Source organism: Cotesia glomerata, linkage group LG5, assembly GCF_020080835.1.
Source record: "Cotesia glomerata isolate CgM1 linkage group LG5, MPM_Cglom_v2.3, whole genome shotgun sequence".
In the NCBI taxonomy this organism is placed as follows: domain Eukaryota; kingdom Metazoa; phylum Arthropoda; class Insecta; order Hymenoptera; family Braconidae; genus Cotesia; species Cotesia glomerata.
Genome location: NC_058162.1, coordinates 21,660,757 through 21,677,129, shown reverse-complemented (window position 1 = coordinate 21,677,129; position 16,373 = coordinate 21,660,757). Strand labels below are relative to the sequence as shown.

The 16,373-nt window shown below is 31.5% G+C and overlaps 1 protein-coding gene and 3 long non-coding RNA genes across 4 annotated transcripts; 3 read left to right on the top strand and 1 right to left on the bottom strand.

Moving 5' to 3' along the window:
• The first annotated feature begins 437 nt into the window (after positions 1-437).
• Positions 438-3,344, top strand: LOC123265866 (prion-like-(Q/N-rich) domain-bearing protein 25). Its single transcript, XM_044729810.1, has 5 exons — positions 438-624; positions 694-942; positions 1,032-1,277; positions 2,399-2,647; positions 2,720-3,344. The coding sequence occupies exons 1-5, from the start codon at positions 498-500 to the stop codon at positions 2,992-2,994; spliced, it is 1,146 nt and encodes a 381-aa protein (XP_044585745.1). The 5' UTR covers positions 438-497; the 3' UTR covers positions 2,995-3,344.
• Positions 3,345-5,215: 1,871 nt separating this feature from the next.
• On the top strand, positions 5,216-6,648 carry LOC123265888. Its single transcript, XR_006509691.1, has 3 exons — positions 5,216-5,522; positions 5,581-5,829; positions 5,891-6,648. It is a non-coding gene; the product is annotated as an uncharacterized LOC123265888 (long non-coding RNA).
• Positions 6,649-12,103: 5,455 nt separating this feature from the next.
• On the bottom strand, positions 12,104-13,097 carry LOC123265514. Its single transcript, XR_006509578.1, has 3 exons — positions 12,603-13,097; positions 12,210-12,322; positions 12,104-12,151 (listed from the first exon to the last, which is right to left on the bottom strand). It is a non-coding gene; the product is annotated as an uncharacterized LOC123265514 (long non-coding RNA).
• LOC123265515 lies at positions 12,701-13,623 on the top strand. The gene is made up of 3 exons (XR_006509579.1): positions 12,701-13,089; positions 13,364-13,466; positions 13,535-13,623. It is a non-coding gene; the product is annotated as an uncharacterized LOC123265515 (long non-coding RNA).
• The last annotated feature ends 2,750 nt before the right edge of the window (positions 13,624-16,373 follow it).

The following is a 16,373-nucleotide window of genomic DNA, read 5'->3' as shown; positions in this document are numbered from 1 at the left end:
TTTTCTGACGAATTTTGGTGAGTGACATATTTCAAGAAGGCTAAAAAAAAAACAATATAATTTTCTTTTCTCCGATAAAAATCGGCTTTCTGTTTGAGAATCATGATCATATGATTTTTTCATGTTTTGGACTCGTAAGAATTAGGAAAACAATCATCATTAAATAATTCCGAATTTTACTATAAAAATAAAAATAATTCTGCAAAAACAGGTTTTTTTGAAATTCTTGAGTACCGTTTGAGTTAAAGAGCTAAAAATTGATGTGAATTATTTTCATTCAACACCAAATCGACCCTCTAAGTATAAGTCAAAAAAGCCATGGGGGCAAAATTCCCATATTAATCCGGCTATGCCCTTTAATAAAATTTGTTTTAGCGCCTTTGGGTGAAACTTGCAACAGTAGGGATGATTGTCTAAATATATGGAATGCAACATGCTCTATTTTAAAAAAGTGCATTTGTCGAAAAAATTATATTGCAGTAAATAATGCAACATGCATGCCAATATTAGGCGGAAAGTGTTATTTACATGAACACTGCACTGTTAATAATTCTATATGTATTGATCAAACATGTCAATGCGGACCTAAATATAACTATTTGACAGATAAAATGTGTATGATTAGTAAGTAAATCAATTTCGTTAGTGTTTTTTTTTTTTTTACTAATATTTCGTCCTCGTTACTTTTTTCAGCTTCATTAGGTACCGTCTGTAAGGTTGCGTCAGATTGTGATGATGACTATCGATTTGAATGTTCTAAAGACAACATATGTGTTTGTAAAGAAAATTTTGAAATTCTAAACAATTCAACATGCCTGCCAAAATTAGGCAAAGCTTGTTGGAATAATGAGAAATGTTTCACTGAGAATGCTCTCTGTGTTGACAGCAAATGTCAATGTAAACTCGGTTATAAAGCTGCACTTAATGGTACATGTATAGATTGTAAGTAAAATAACGACAATATTCTTGGTTTTTAAGGCGTATTCCTTTAAATACTAATTATATAAGTTCTTATTATTCCATTTTTGCAGCCATGTTAGGGAAATCTTGTGAAATTGATATGGACTGTGATGATTTGAATCATTTACGATGTTCTGATCATAAAGTTTGTATCTGCCAGATATATCATGTGACTCAAATATCTTCATGTTTTTCATTGTTGTATCGATTTTGTGACAATGATATAAGATGTAAAGTTAATAATTCTATTTGCATTGACAACCTGTGTCAATGTAGAAATGGATATGTAGCTGACTCTCCTTCCATATGTTTACCATGTAAGCTCTATGACTTTTGAATTGCACTTATACACTGATAAATAAATTATCTTGTTTCTAGAAACTTATTTTGAAGAGAACCATTTTATAACTATTATTATTTAATTTAAATATATTTTTTTGCCCTCCGGGCGGAAAGTGGCAACTTTCGTCCCGCTGCGCTAAACTAAGTTGCCGCTTTCCGCCTTCATCGGACAAAAAAATAGTATATTATATACCTAGGGAAGTAAAGTAAGAAATGTCTCAGATCACATGTTTGTTGACCTCGGCTTCGCCTCGGCCAACAATTACATGTGTAATATACTATTTTTGCTCGACAGGCAGAAAGCGTCAACTTTCGGCCCGCTGCGCTAAACAAAGTTGCCGTTTTCTGCCTTCGTCGAGCAAAAAAATAGTATACACTCCACGGGAAGTAAATAAGAAAGCCTCAGATCACATGTAATTGTTGGCCGAGGCGAAGCCTTGGCCAACAATTACATGTTGTCTGAGACATTTCTTACTTTACTTCCCTAGGTGTGTAATATACTAATCTTCGATTGATACACTGAGAAAAAAGAAAATTACATTTATATAACAATTTCTTGTCTCAAGAATTTGTTAAAATGAACGATTTAGTATATTAATTTTTTAAAAAAATAATGTCGATATCTCTTTCCATTATTATAAGCAAACAAACAAATAACTTCAATTGAATTAAATAAAATCTTTTAAAAAAATGAAATTTTTGTTTCAACATACTCTGAGAAATGTTTTGGCCGTTTTTCAATGGATAGAAAGTAGCAAGAATTTTTAGTTTCAATGAAATTCTTGAAACAAGTTGATAATATTTCAAACCGCACCGTTATCGACTATCTTAATTCAAGAGAAAGAAATCCTTCGTTGAAGTAGATAGGTATCTTGTTTGAAAACAGTTTACTTGGTTTGAAAAAAAATCTTCTAGAGATTTTTTTCCTTATTCAAGAATTTTAATTTTTTGACTCTCGAATTAATTTATTGAAGCAAAAAACTTTATATCTTGAAGTGTAACTGAAATTTTGAAGAAAATATTTTTCTGGAATCGAGTAACCTTTTTTCAGCATTCGTAATATTTTTGCTATTGCACTCATTGATATTCATTACAGCACCATTAGGACGAAACTGTACATCTGATTTTGATTGTGAAAAGGAGCTTTATGCAGAATGTTCAAACGCTGGTATATGTGTTTGCAATGAAAATCATGTAATGAAAAATGAATCTCGGTGTGAGCCATTCCTCGGCGGACGGTGTTACGATAATGAATCCTGCAAAATCGACAATTCGGCCTGTATTGAAAACAAGTGTCAATGTAATCTCGGTTTCATGAATACGGACAAGTACAGATGTTTGCCGTGTGGGTATATATTCAATATTTCTTTAAATACTCTGTACTTTAATAATAGAATGCACATGCTTTTAATTTTAGCTTCATTGGGAAAGTTTTGTCAAGATAGTTTCGATTGCGATAACATATGGCACATGAAATGTTCTTCTAATATATGTATCTGCAAAGACAACCACAGTATAGTAAACTTCGCATCATGTATGCCACTTCTCGGTGCCATTTGTATGTTTCAAGACTCGTGTGCGTCGAATAATTCAATTTGTGTGGATCACGAGTGTCAATGCCTGCCTACTTTTGAGCGTGTGTCTAAAGACCACTGTGTGCCTAGTAAATGCAATCAAAATATATATTTATAAATTCTTTTCTCTGGTTTATAGTTTTCCATACAATTTTCATTTTCTGCTTGATTGCAGCTAAATTAGGAAATCAATGCAAAACTTATTCTGATTGTGGAGAAGTGAAACATACAAAATGTTCCGATGATCATGAATGTGTTTGTGCAGAAAATCACATAATAGTTAACAAGGCGACATGCTTGCCATTACTGGATGGATTTTGTACGAATGATAGCCTGTGCTTCGTTAAAAATTCTGTTTGTATCAATAATGCATGTCACTGTCAGGATGGATACGATCCTTTATCACATAACCAATGCATAGCACATGTATTCTAACAAAAGAGACATTTTCATTTCTTAGTCTTTTGATCAAATTAAAAAGATTTTGTAATTTTTGTTGCAATAAAATATTAACTCCCAAAAAATTGATCATATACTTTTTTTTTTATTTTCTGTAAACACTATAAAATAAATCTTCTCAACGTAATAAAATAGTCTAAAATACTGATTAAAATCAGATTTAATGTTAGTAACTTTTCAATGAAGAAGGGTTAACTTTTTTTTCTCTCTCGCCTTCTATTGGACAAACAAAGTCTCTGTCAAACTTGTACAACAAATAGAATCTTAAAACGCATTTCATGCATAAATGAATGAAATTTCCAAATAAAGCGCTTCGCTCTTCGATAGACAATTTAACTATTTATCGAAGAGCAAAGCGTTTTTTTCGAAATTTTATCTTATACATGAACAAAACACGTTTGAAAATGAATTATCAACCGCTCTGAATGTATTTTGAAATACGGCAGCTATAATTACAAAAATACTGATATCAGTAAGTTGATTTTGAAATCAGTTACTTTATGACTGTTATTATTATCATTATTAATAATTTTTTCCGAAAATCGGTGTTTTCACTAAATAAAGAGTTCCATATTTCAAAGCCATTATCCCCGATCCAAATTGATGTTAGACTAATTTTAATTTTTACATTAAAATTTTTATTTATTAAATTTATTTTCACCACATTATTGTCGGTATGAGCACTCAATACCATCTTCGGGTGAATATATCTAATAATTAAAAATTTTTTATTTTTAATTAAGATTAAGCAAAAAAGTTAATTTTCATTTTTATCATTATTATTACTGGCTCATAAAAAGTAATTTTTATAAAATTTTAACGTCAGTATATATTAATAACTAGCTTATTGTTTTTATGCCATCGATACTACAGCATTTGTTATTGGTTTAAAGATTGTTGAGCGAGTCAATGATTTACAGAATTCTTACATTCATTTTCGCAATAACTAAAATTATTATCAGTGTTGATGTTCTGGAAACAATTCATGAAACCGGAAACAGTGCCACCTATAACTGCGTTTTTTATGGTATTCGTGTGAGTATATTGGCCTATAAAAGCGTTTCCCTTGATTAGAAAAACGGACATGAAACTCATTGCACGATAATCATTGAGCTGCTATGTGGCGACTTGCCAATCTCAATTTTAAAATGTGAGCTTGACATATGGCAGCACTTTTTAATTACGGCAATGTCAATGTGGTTTTTCTTCTTCGAAAATTCACGGATGAATTTTTTAAAGCACTTTAAAGATTTACGTTGTAAAAGCATCATAACCTCAATCTTGTATCTTGTATCGAGAGCAATAACAAATGTACAAAAATCTTCCAATGGTCTGTCAAATGACACATTTTCGTATGTTTAAAACCTGGTACTTTTTAAAATAATTCAACATACAGTCGACGCTCTCTGTATTGGACCTCTCTGTATTTGACCACATTCTTTCTCTGTATTTGACGATTTTACACAGCTCTTATGGACAAGGACGAGTCAAATACAGAGAATGGTTCTGTACGGGCGAGTCAAATACAGAGAGCGTTGACTCTAACTTTGAATCACATGGCAAAAGAGTAAGTTTGAATAAAATAAATTTGCAGTCCTTTTAGGCGATTCATGTCAGACTGATCTAGATTGCGTAGCTGTGAAGAATTCATGGTGTAACCAAAATAAAAAATGTGAATGTGTAAGCAATGGCGTGCAGCTCAATCCATCAACGTGTTTTTCACTTATAGGTGGTCATTGTCTAACAGATGATGTCTGCTTGATTTTAAACACCGTTTGCACCGATTATTTGTGCACTTGCAAGCCTTCCTTTGTGTATTGACCTCAACATCAATGCATACCAAGTAGCATATATTTTTCAAATAAATAATTCTGATACTGTATAAACTTTTAATTTCTTCTCTATCAGAAGTATTCATTAAATGAAATCGGTTGTTTTAGCATTATTAGGATCATCCTGTGAACACAATGACGATTGCAATGATCCAGGACATTCTGAATGCTCTGAAGATAAAATTTGTGTATGCAAGCTACACAATTTTATAAAATACAATACTTGTCAACCACGTCTGGGTAGTTTTTGTGAACTCCCGACGATGTATAATTGAAAATTCAGTTTGTGCTTACAATAAATGTCAATGCAAAAAGGGATATATACATTATATATTATATCGACGCTGTGAAAAATGTAAGTAATAAAAGAACATGATCTATTTCAATGATATATTCTTTATTCGTTTCGTTAGCAACGCATGGTACTTTTTGTCAATCTGATGATAATTGCACATTGATTAAATATATGAAATGTTCTGAAGATAACAAATGTGTTTGTCATGATAAAACAATTTTGATAAATGATGCAACATGTGCGCCAATTCTAGGCGGTTTTTGCGAAAAACATGCTGAATGTATTGTAGATTACTCCGTTTGCTTTAATAATAAATGTCAATGTAAGCCAAAGTATAAAGCTGTAGCCGATGATGAATGTAGAATTTGTAAGTATTGTTTTCACGTTTTTTTTTGAACATGTAATTTTATTATTTTAATTCATTTTAGCGCCATTAAGAAAACCGTGTGTGGATACTTTAGATTGTGACGATATATGGCACATGAAATGCTCAGAAAACAAGACTTGCATCTGCAAAGCTAATCATATTGAAGTTAATCAAACGTTATGTAAGCCACTTCTTGGAGCTATATGTCATTCAAATGAGTGTGGTGTCAATAATTCCGTTTGTGTTGACCATGAGCGTCAATTCAAGCCTTTTTTCAGACGTGTATCTAATCATTTGTGCATATATCTTGTAAGCAGTACAAGGAAGAATACATATTACATTAGAAGTAACTATTCACACGTAAAAAAAACCCTGATAAATTCACGCCATGTTAATACAAGGGCTTTTACATTTACGCGACGAGAATTTATCAGGATTTTTTTACGTATGAATAGGCATGTCCTACGACATTTGAAGTGTTTTTTGCATGGTTCATTAGTTTCTTTCCTGTTTCAGCTTCATTAGGATAATATTGTAAATATAATTATCATTGCCAGGATATTTCGCATTCGACGTGCTCTGCAAATTATAAATGTGTTTGTTAAGAAAATTATATGGCAATAAACAATGTAACGTACGAGCCATTATTAGGCGGACTATGAAACTGACGAGGTCTGCAGGATAGAGAATTCTGTCTGCATTAACAACCGATATCAGTGCACAAATAGTTATATATCTTTGTCAAATTATTTCTGTATTTCAATATAATGAATTCAACATATAAAGTTGTTTATTTTTCAGCAAGAAGTCATTAAATTTTTAAAGTTGGAACAATGTTTTCCAAGAAAAATTTTTGAGAATCTGTTGAACGAATAAACCAATTTCTACCCAGTGTACGAAATTCAATGCATTTTTTTTTTTTTTGATTTTACGGTTCAGTGGAAATTTTGAGAACATGTGAATAAAGCGCATGTTGTGCCGGCTGAACCGGCGCGGGAGGGCATTAAAGAGCCGAAATTAATTGTTTATTTATATCTTTTTGTTATTATTTTTACATGGTTAACTTAAAACCATATATAGGTATACACCTACCTCGACATTGGAATTGTGACACATAAAGACGATAGGGGTTACTTGGTGTTTAATTGGTATCGCTACGGAGTTTGGTTGGAGTTTCGCTGGTGTTCTTATAAAGTTTTCCCGGAGTTTAGTCGGCGTTTTCACCAAGTTTTTGTGGAGCTTTCCAGGAGTATTTTGCGAGTTTCATCTTAGTTTTCCGATGGATAATGAATGAAAAACTGAAAAAATAATTTAGACAGACCGGGATTCGAACCCGAACCATTTGGTTCCACGTCAAAGGCTCTACCGGTTAAGCTATCCCAGACATCGTCCATACCTTCTATTCAGTCACCTAATAACCCTCGCGGTTTCGGAATCACTGTAAAATCACAGTGAAATTTTAGTGAGATTATAGTAAAAAGATAGTGCGACCATGATGAAATTACGGTGAAATCACCATAATTTTGTGCCATTCGGTTACTGTAGTTTTATGGTCATCTCACAGTGGTAATGCTGTGAGTTTAGAGTGGTACCACTGTGAATTTACAATGAATCCACAGTGAATCTACGGTGAATTCACAATGAATCCACAGTGAATTTACAGTGAATTCACAATGAATCCACAGTGAATTTATGGTGAATTCACAGTGAATTCACCGGGGTAAAAATAATTGTATATAATTATTTCCATGAAAAAAAAAAATATCTGTCGGGAGCAGGAATCGAACCGCGAACCTCATACTCGGAAGACTGACTTGCTACCAATTGACCTAAGAGAACATCGCGAGAAAATATGTTCGTGTGAACTACAAGTCCTGCATATGTTATATAAATGACTATTTTTTTTTCGTTACATATAATTATATAAGAATCATAAATAATTTTTCGAAATTGCAAAAACCATCTCATATTATTACATATAATTATATATTAATCATATATAATTATTCGAAATCGCAAAAACCATTACATATAATTATGTATAATTATACATGATTATATATAGTTATATATAATTATACATGATTATATATAATCACAAAAACCATTATACATAATTATATTTAAATTAGATGTAATTATATATTAATCATATACAATTTTCTTACCCCGGACCCAATGAGTTCACAGTGAAATTACTATGAATTCACAGTGAAACTCTATCATGAACTAACGGTGTTACAACTATCAGATCATTCTGAAGTCACGGTTAAATCATGGTAAAACTACGGTGAAATCACAGTGAAATTACTATGAATTCACTGTGGAACTATTGTGAACTCACGGTGTTATCTCTGTGAGACTACCATGAATCTACAGTGATACCACCACTAAACCATAGTGACGAAATGGCACAAAATCACTGTGAATTCACTATGAAATTACCGTGAACCCACAGTAGATTTACGGTGAAGACGATTTCACTGTGAATTCACTGTGATTTCATAGTAATTCCGAAACTGCGAGGGAAGACCCACCGAGTAATAAACACCACTGTCTATCTTACGGAAACCGATTAAAGTTTCGAATTGCTTCATGTATTAATAAAATTCTAATTTTAGTTATGATAATATTGTTTCAGTGTATTATCAACTGTAAACTTTTGAAAATTTTTTTTTTGATGTCACTTTTTTTATATATCGTATATTTTACTTATAACCTTTATAATATATTTACAAATAAATAAATAAATTAATTAATAAAAGGTACACCGTAAGTGAAAAATGATTTATTTATAGTCATCTTTGTGAAATCAAAATTAATTTTCATGCTATAAAATATTATTAATCGCAAGTGAACTCCACAATAACACTATTAAAACTCCGAACACCAGCGAAACTCTTATAAAGCTCCGCAAAACATCGAAAAAAACTTGACAAAAACTCCATAGCAACTCCGAAAATACTTGACAAAAACTCGACGAAAATGCCAAAAAAACTCCACAGCAACTCCGAAAATATTCGACAAAAACGCTAGGAAAACTCCATAGCGACTCCGAAAAAACTCGTCAAAAACTCCAACAATACACTATTGTGACTCTGTATCGTAACTGCACACAATACTCCTTGCATACACCTTTAAAACTCCGCGTAAACTCCGCTTAAACCCCGATTAAACTCCGAGAGGGAGTTAACTCCATAATAACTCCGCGTAAACTCCGAGTTCACGCTGAGTCGTCGAAACCGCTAGAGGAGGGAAAATTATTTTGCCCCGCGCATACCGTCTTTTTGGGCATAACGAGGATTGTTGTTACGATTATTGTTATGTAATTATTATTTATTTATAATTTTGGTATGCGCTAAATGTCCGCCAGGATAGGCTCGAATTTTGGAGAAACCAAACTCGTAAGATTTTGACTGGAGAACGCCGTGTAAATTATTTTACTGCGCCGTAGGACGGCTGGAAACACGCCAAAATTATTCTCGAGTACCGAGTAAATTCTAGTGAGGAAAATAATTTTATGCAAAATTAATTATTGAAAATTTATTTCGAAAACTAAAACTTAGAATTATTTGGCGTTTTCCGAGCTTCGAAACCCGGCGATAGATGGCGAGAAATTTTCGCTGGGAGAGAACCGTTTGGGAAATGTTATAGTCCCAAATTTATCGCAGAAAAGTCAACCAGTACCACCGAGACGATTTTCCCTGTGGAGACTATCCAGAAGGGAAAAACGACAAGGAACTCAGTTACCCAGAGTACGGCTGTACCAAGGTAAGTGGAGCTCATCTCTTGGGGGTAATACGGACTCCCCGTACTTCGACCTTCTGTCAGGGTGCGGCAGGTGATCATATTCGAGTAGGAGGGATCGAGCTGGAGGCTATCGAACTGGGGGGATTACGAGTAGGAGGTCGAGGAAGTCGGCTAGACACCTCGACTTCGGGGACCTGGGTGGCAGCACCGCGGGAGAAGGGAGTTGAAGGCTATCCTCTCCTTTCTCCGGGGAATCCCAAGTAGGGAATTGACCCACTAGTGCCGCGAATTGGAGACCGCGATTTTTTGAAATACCGGACGGCCGGCAATCAGAACTTAGCCTATTAGAAGGCCGACAAAACAAATTGTCATTTTACCAACAGTCGGTAAAGTAGAAATTGATCAAATAAAACTCGTAAAGAGATGTCTGTTTTACCATATGTCAATGAAACAGAAATTTTCTAAAAAAACGCGGAGAGGACGAATGAGTGTGTCTGCCATTTTGTAAAGATGATAGAAGGTGGTACTCCGCCTCGATGTTAAAATGATTACTATTAAAATAAAAAATTTCTTTGTGTCTTCTATTTTTGACATTTTGTTTGTTTACTTAGACAATCCCCTTTCCAACCCTGGACATCGGCGAGCTCTAAATTCGAGCCGGGGATTTATTGATATTGTTTAGTAGTGGTCCACTCTAGGGATGCACGATTCAAAATCGATTCTTACTAGAATCGATCTTTTCCTGTTGTCGATTCGATTATTTATATCGATTCTTCAGAGCAAGTTGAATCGACAGATCGATTCTTCAGAGTCGGAATCGATCGTCTAAAAATAAAATGGCAACGATAACCGGGAATTTTCAAAGAAAGTATTTTTTAAGTAATTTAAAAATTTGATTCTAAAATTGAGACATATAATTTGGATGGACATCAATGACCCATAATCCGATTGCCTAGACCTAGTATTGGACACAATTCTTTTACCCAGAATTCGTTTGCCCAGATTTCTATGATGCAGTGCATCTTTTACCCAGAGTTCCAATTATACAGAATTTCTATTACACAGGCATCCGATAACACATGATATCTTTTACTCAGTAATTCATTTACACAGGTTTCTTTTGCCCAAACTCTTCAATTTGATCTCAGTAGTTCTTGCAATAAATAGCGCCAGCATAACTAATTATAATTTGAAAACATTTTTTTTATTTCAACAATTGACGAATCAGAGCCGCCTTATTATTTAATATTTCCACGTCGTACATTTAATTTTTTAATGCTCAAAATTATAATACTATGTATCTGCATAACTTTACCTTATTTATAAGTTGCAAAAAACAAAAAAAAAATTTTTTTTGAAATTCAAAATTTCTTATTTTTGAAAAAACAAAAAACAGTGTTCTCAAATTTTCAGAATCTTTTAAGATCAGTACAAGGTATTATACGAAAAAAATTGAACCAAAATTTTAATCTCAATCGTCATTTTTGACGATTTTCAAAAATTCAAAATTTGTTTGGCATTTTTCAAAATTTTTTTCCAAAATATTTTTTTTTCAATAACACCAAGTGTCCCTTTTTAAACAAACGAAAGGCCATTCCTGTATCTATAATAGCGTTCGAGATATTACAAAAATAAAATTCAAAAGCTGTAAAAATCGCGAAATTTTGAATTTGCATATCTTTTGAAAAATTTTTTTTTTATTTTTTTTTCTTTTGGCAGAACTTTGTTACATGATAAAAGAAAACTTCAGACCAAAATTTGTTCTAATCGAAAGGGGTCGATTCCAACTATTGGTCGATTTGACATGGAATGACCCAGGAGTTTAACAAATGTTACAGAAAAATAAGGCGACTCTGATTTGTTAATTGTTGAAATAAAAAAAATGTTTTCAAATTATAATTAGTTATGCTGGCGCTATTTATTGCAAGAACTACTGAGATCAAATTGAAGAGTCTGGGCAAAAGAAACCTGTGTAAATGAATTACTGAGTAAAAGATATCATGTGTTATCGGATGCCTGTGTAATAGAAATTCTGTATAATTGGAACTCTGGGTAAAAGATGCACTGTATCGTAAAAATCTGGACAAACGAATTCTGGGTAAAAGAATTGTGTCCAATACTAGGTCTGGGCAATCGGATTATGGGTCATTGATGTCCACCCTATAATTTTTTTTAAATATTATAACAAATAAATTGTAGCAGTTAAAATAAGAAAAAATTCCACGTGTAGAAATTATTTAAATCAACAAGTGTAATTTTTTAAAACTCATTCACTATATAAATAAAATACAAATATGGTGAAATATCTAATAAATTCTGTCATTGAAAATTTTTATAATCGTATTAGAAAAAGTTAATAATTATATTATTCGATAATTAATTAATTTTATTCATTAACTTATAATAATTGTTTTTATTACAAGTACAACTCATTAAGTTACTAATTAATTAATCAGCTCAAAGTCAATGCAGTCGATGCTTTTATAGACCCTGGTAAATTCTTCAGAATAAAGTGGATATTTTCGAAGCTCAATTAATCTTATGATGAATGCAAAGGCTTCATTATTATCATCTATAACATAAAGAAAATTAATAATGGCAAAAAATTTAAATTTATTTTTCGTACATACGTTTATAAAAATTATAATTTTCAAGTAGGTTTGAAAATCTAGATTTTCTACTCGATATGCAGGTTGATCATCTATTTGGAAATAAAATACATATCGTCGACTACCAGAATTATCTGTAAATATATAAGCAATTGTCAATGCGATTTCTTCAATGAAAATTACTTATGTTTCTGAAATCGGCAGACAGGTGACAAATTTTAGAATTTTATTTGCAGTCAGTAAATATTTATAATAAAATTGAATATGCGGGAATTCTAAAAAACTATAGATGAAATTTTTTTTTAATTAGATGATAAAAATTCATTCACCGAAAAAAAATCAAAAAATTGTCAGTTGTCTAATGATTTCTCATTCATAATTATTTTTACCAAGTAAATATAAATATGTACTTACAAGAAGCCAAGATAATACTAATTTCGTTATTAAGCGTAGCAGCAGCCATTGTCGCTGATAAAAAGGATAAAACAATAAACAATAGAGATAGTTAATGTTTATATTAGGACGAAAGAGCAACAATAAGTAATGGTTGCGCGCTTCTTTTATTTTATACGTTTTTACATTTACTCTTACCGCTTCTTATTAACCCCAGCGATAACATCAAATGCCTATTCTAGTACACTCACTTTCATAAATGCTGGACTCCCATAAGTATAGTTATATTATAATCAATTACCTATATTATACTATATTTAGGGGCTCCAGCATTTATGAAAACGAGTGTACCTGGTGTAATTCTTTTTCTGGGACGATTGTACAGATCACTGGCGCTACTATAGATATTCAAAGTTGTCTTTTGTTTTTTGTCAATAAATGTTCAGTTTTCAGTAGTAATTTTGTATTGTTTGATTAATATTAATTAAAATGAAGTGTTATTTAGCACGTAAGTATTTTTATACTTTATAAAATTCAAATTCATACAAAAAAATTATCCAGTGTCGGTTAATGATATTGGTTAATATATATATATATATATATATATATATATATATATATATATATATATATATATATATATATATATATATATAATCAAAATATTTTTATAAATTTATAACTACGTGCACCTGCATGTTTTTATTATTTTTATTTCGATTTTTGTCTTTATATGAATTTTGAAATATTGATTACAATATTTATTTATGCTTTTTTCTCAGCACCGGCTTCCCAACGAGAATTTAAAGTTTATTTTTCCATCAACCGGGAACCGAGCTACTGTGTTGAAGGGATAGACTTGCAAACTTATCTGAGAATAACCAGGTAAAATAACAATGATTATTGTTATTATATTGTGATTGATATTAATATTTTTATTTTGATTTTTATAGTAAGAACGATCAAGCTCGATTGTTTTTAATGAATCGGATTATGGAGAGAATGATTCCATCTCCGGATGAAGGAATTAATTTAATGGATATCAGCGAAAATGGCCTTGACTTGTAAATTTTTAATTAAATTACTCTAACTTTATTGTGACTTTAATTATATTAATTATTTTTTTATAATTTTAGTAAATCAATTGACCGTGAAACAACAAATGACGTCAGTGAAGATCCTCCTGATATTATAGAAGTTAATCATGACCTGTCAAAAGCTAAAAATGACACTTCTTCATAAAAATCTGCTCCTAGTAATAGTGGGAGTAAGTAATCAATTTCTGTAATTATCTAAGACAAAATGACATTTTTTTTACCTGTGAACATTTTTTAGTTTAAGTGAACTTTTATTTCGCACGCAGTTTTGATTAATCATTCATTTTTTCAGATGTTCAGATGAATCCAAATGAAGCTACAGTTTCTACCGCATCGAAAAAAGATGCTGGGTAAGTTTTGTTTAAAACAAGTATATTTAACTTGATATCATATGAATACATTATATGATTTTATATGAATATATCTTTAATAATAAATAACTTTAAATATTTTAGTTTTTATAAATAAAAAAATTATTAATTTATTTTTTAATTTCTCTAGAATGAAAAGAAAGAGACCTGTAAAGTCAGATGTTTGGAATTTTTTCATTAAAAATGAAAAAAGTGGAACCTGCAAGTTATGTCTAAAAATTATTTCCGCTCCAGGATGTACCACCAACCTGACAAATCATTTGAAAAGAGTTCATGGGAATGTGTACAAACCCTCTACTCCTTCGGTCATTGATAATGCAGTACGACCAGTAATTATACTTAAATTATTAGCTTCAACTTTTTTTTAGAATTCAATTAAATCGATATATTTTTTAATTTGTTTAGATGAAAGTTCAATCCACAGAAAAGAAACTAACTCAACTACGTATCGACACAATTAACGATGAAATAAATTCATGTAAGAGTGAGTATTTACTTAAAAATAGTTCTATAGCATTTAAGTTGGTATTTATAAATTTATCTATTAAAACATTCAAAAATTGGTGTTACAGGTGGTCCTAAAAGTGCAAAAATTTCAAATGCGCTAATATATATGATCGTTAAGGATGATTTACCACTGTCTGCTACTGATAAGCCAGGACTACAGAAGCTGTTACAGGTTTTGTGCCCTTATTACGAGATCCCTGGAAGAAACAAGATAACAACCTTAATTGAACACAAAGCTGAAGCTTTGAAATTACTTTTTCAAGGAAAGTTGAGCGAAATAGAATGCTTTTCTTTAACCGCTGATGTTTGGACTGATACCCATAACTCGCGAAGTTTCTTGGGATGCACAGCACACTATCACTTTGAGGGTAAATTATTAGCAGCAGTACTAGGTGTTAAAGAACTGCAAGAAAGACATACAGCAGAAAATATAGTGAAAGCATTAAAATCTATGCTTGAAGTATGGAAAATTGATTTAAAAAAAGTAATAGCAGTAGTTACTGATAATGGAAGTAACATGGTAAAAGCGGTGAACGACTTATTTGGCTCTGCTAAAAGTGTGAGATGTTTTGCTCATTCACTAAACCTTGTTATGCAGGAATTAATAGATAAGTCACAAGAAATTACTGAAATAGTAAATAAAATTAAAAAAATAGTAACTTCCTTTAAAAGCCCCACAGCAGCTGCTGAACTGAAAAAAATTCAAACTGATGCGGAGCAAACTTTGCGACTTATTCAGGATGTGCCAACTAGATGGAATTCTACTTTTTACATGCTAGATCGTTTCCTTCATATTATTGATTACCTGGTTCCATTATTAATTAAGTTAGATCATGCGCCACCTTGTCTAACTGGTCAAGAAATTCTCTCGTCTTTAATCGAATTAGTAAACATCTTGCGTCCAGCTGAAATTGTGACTAAAAACGTGAGTGGGGAAAAGTATGTCACAATTAGTGATGATATATTTTGTTATTATTATATAATAAATGAAGTAAAAAAAGTCGAATGTAGATCAGAATCGATAAAAACTGCAAGAAGTTATTTAATTGAACAAATGAGACTTCGATTTAAAGGTTTGGAGTCTCACTCGCTAATCTCTGTTGCTGGTATACTTGATCCTCGTTACAAAAATTCGATATTTCCTAATGATGATGCAGCATATCAAGCCAGAAAAAAAGTCATTGATTTAATACAAAAAAGAACTCCGATTCATCAAGAAAATACACCAACTAATCCACTAAAACCTACTGAAAAAAAAAATCCGTCATCTTACGGTTCTGAAGAATTAAAAAGTTATTATCAGCAACACATCGCGGCAAAATAAAAAAATCGGACTACTTCTACAACTAATCTGGATGAATTAGAATTTAAAAAATTTATCGACAGTTCTCCTCAAGAAGATGAAAACGTAATTGAGTTTTGGACCGAGAAAAAAAAATCTGCACCACTTTTATCATCGATAGCCTTAGAACACCTCACGATTCCTGCAAGTTCTGTCCCGTGTGAAAGACTTTTTTCTGTTGCTAGTCATATTGGAAGTGCTATCAGAAATCGATTAAGTGCTGACCATTTAGAGAAAATATTGTTCCTTAAATCCCTACCAACAACGGAATGGCATTTCTAATAAGAAAAACTTAACTTTACTTTCTTTTAATAATTTTATTATTCTTTTTTAAACTAGAAAAAAATTTATTTTTTTATTAAAATAAATATACATTTAACTAATAATACTTTTTATTTGATTAATATTTAATAGTAGTATTAATATTTAATTAAATCAATTTAATTAATAATTAATTAACTCATTTAAATATTAG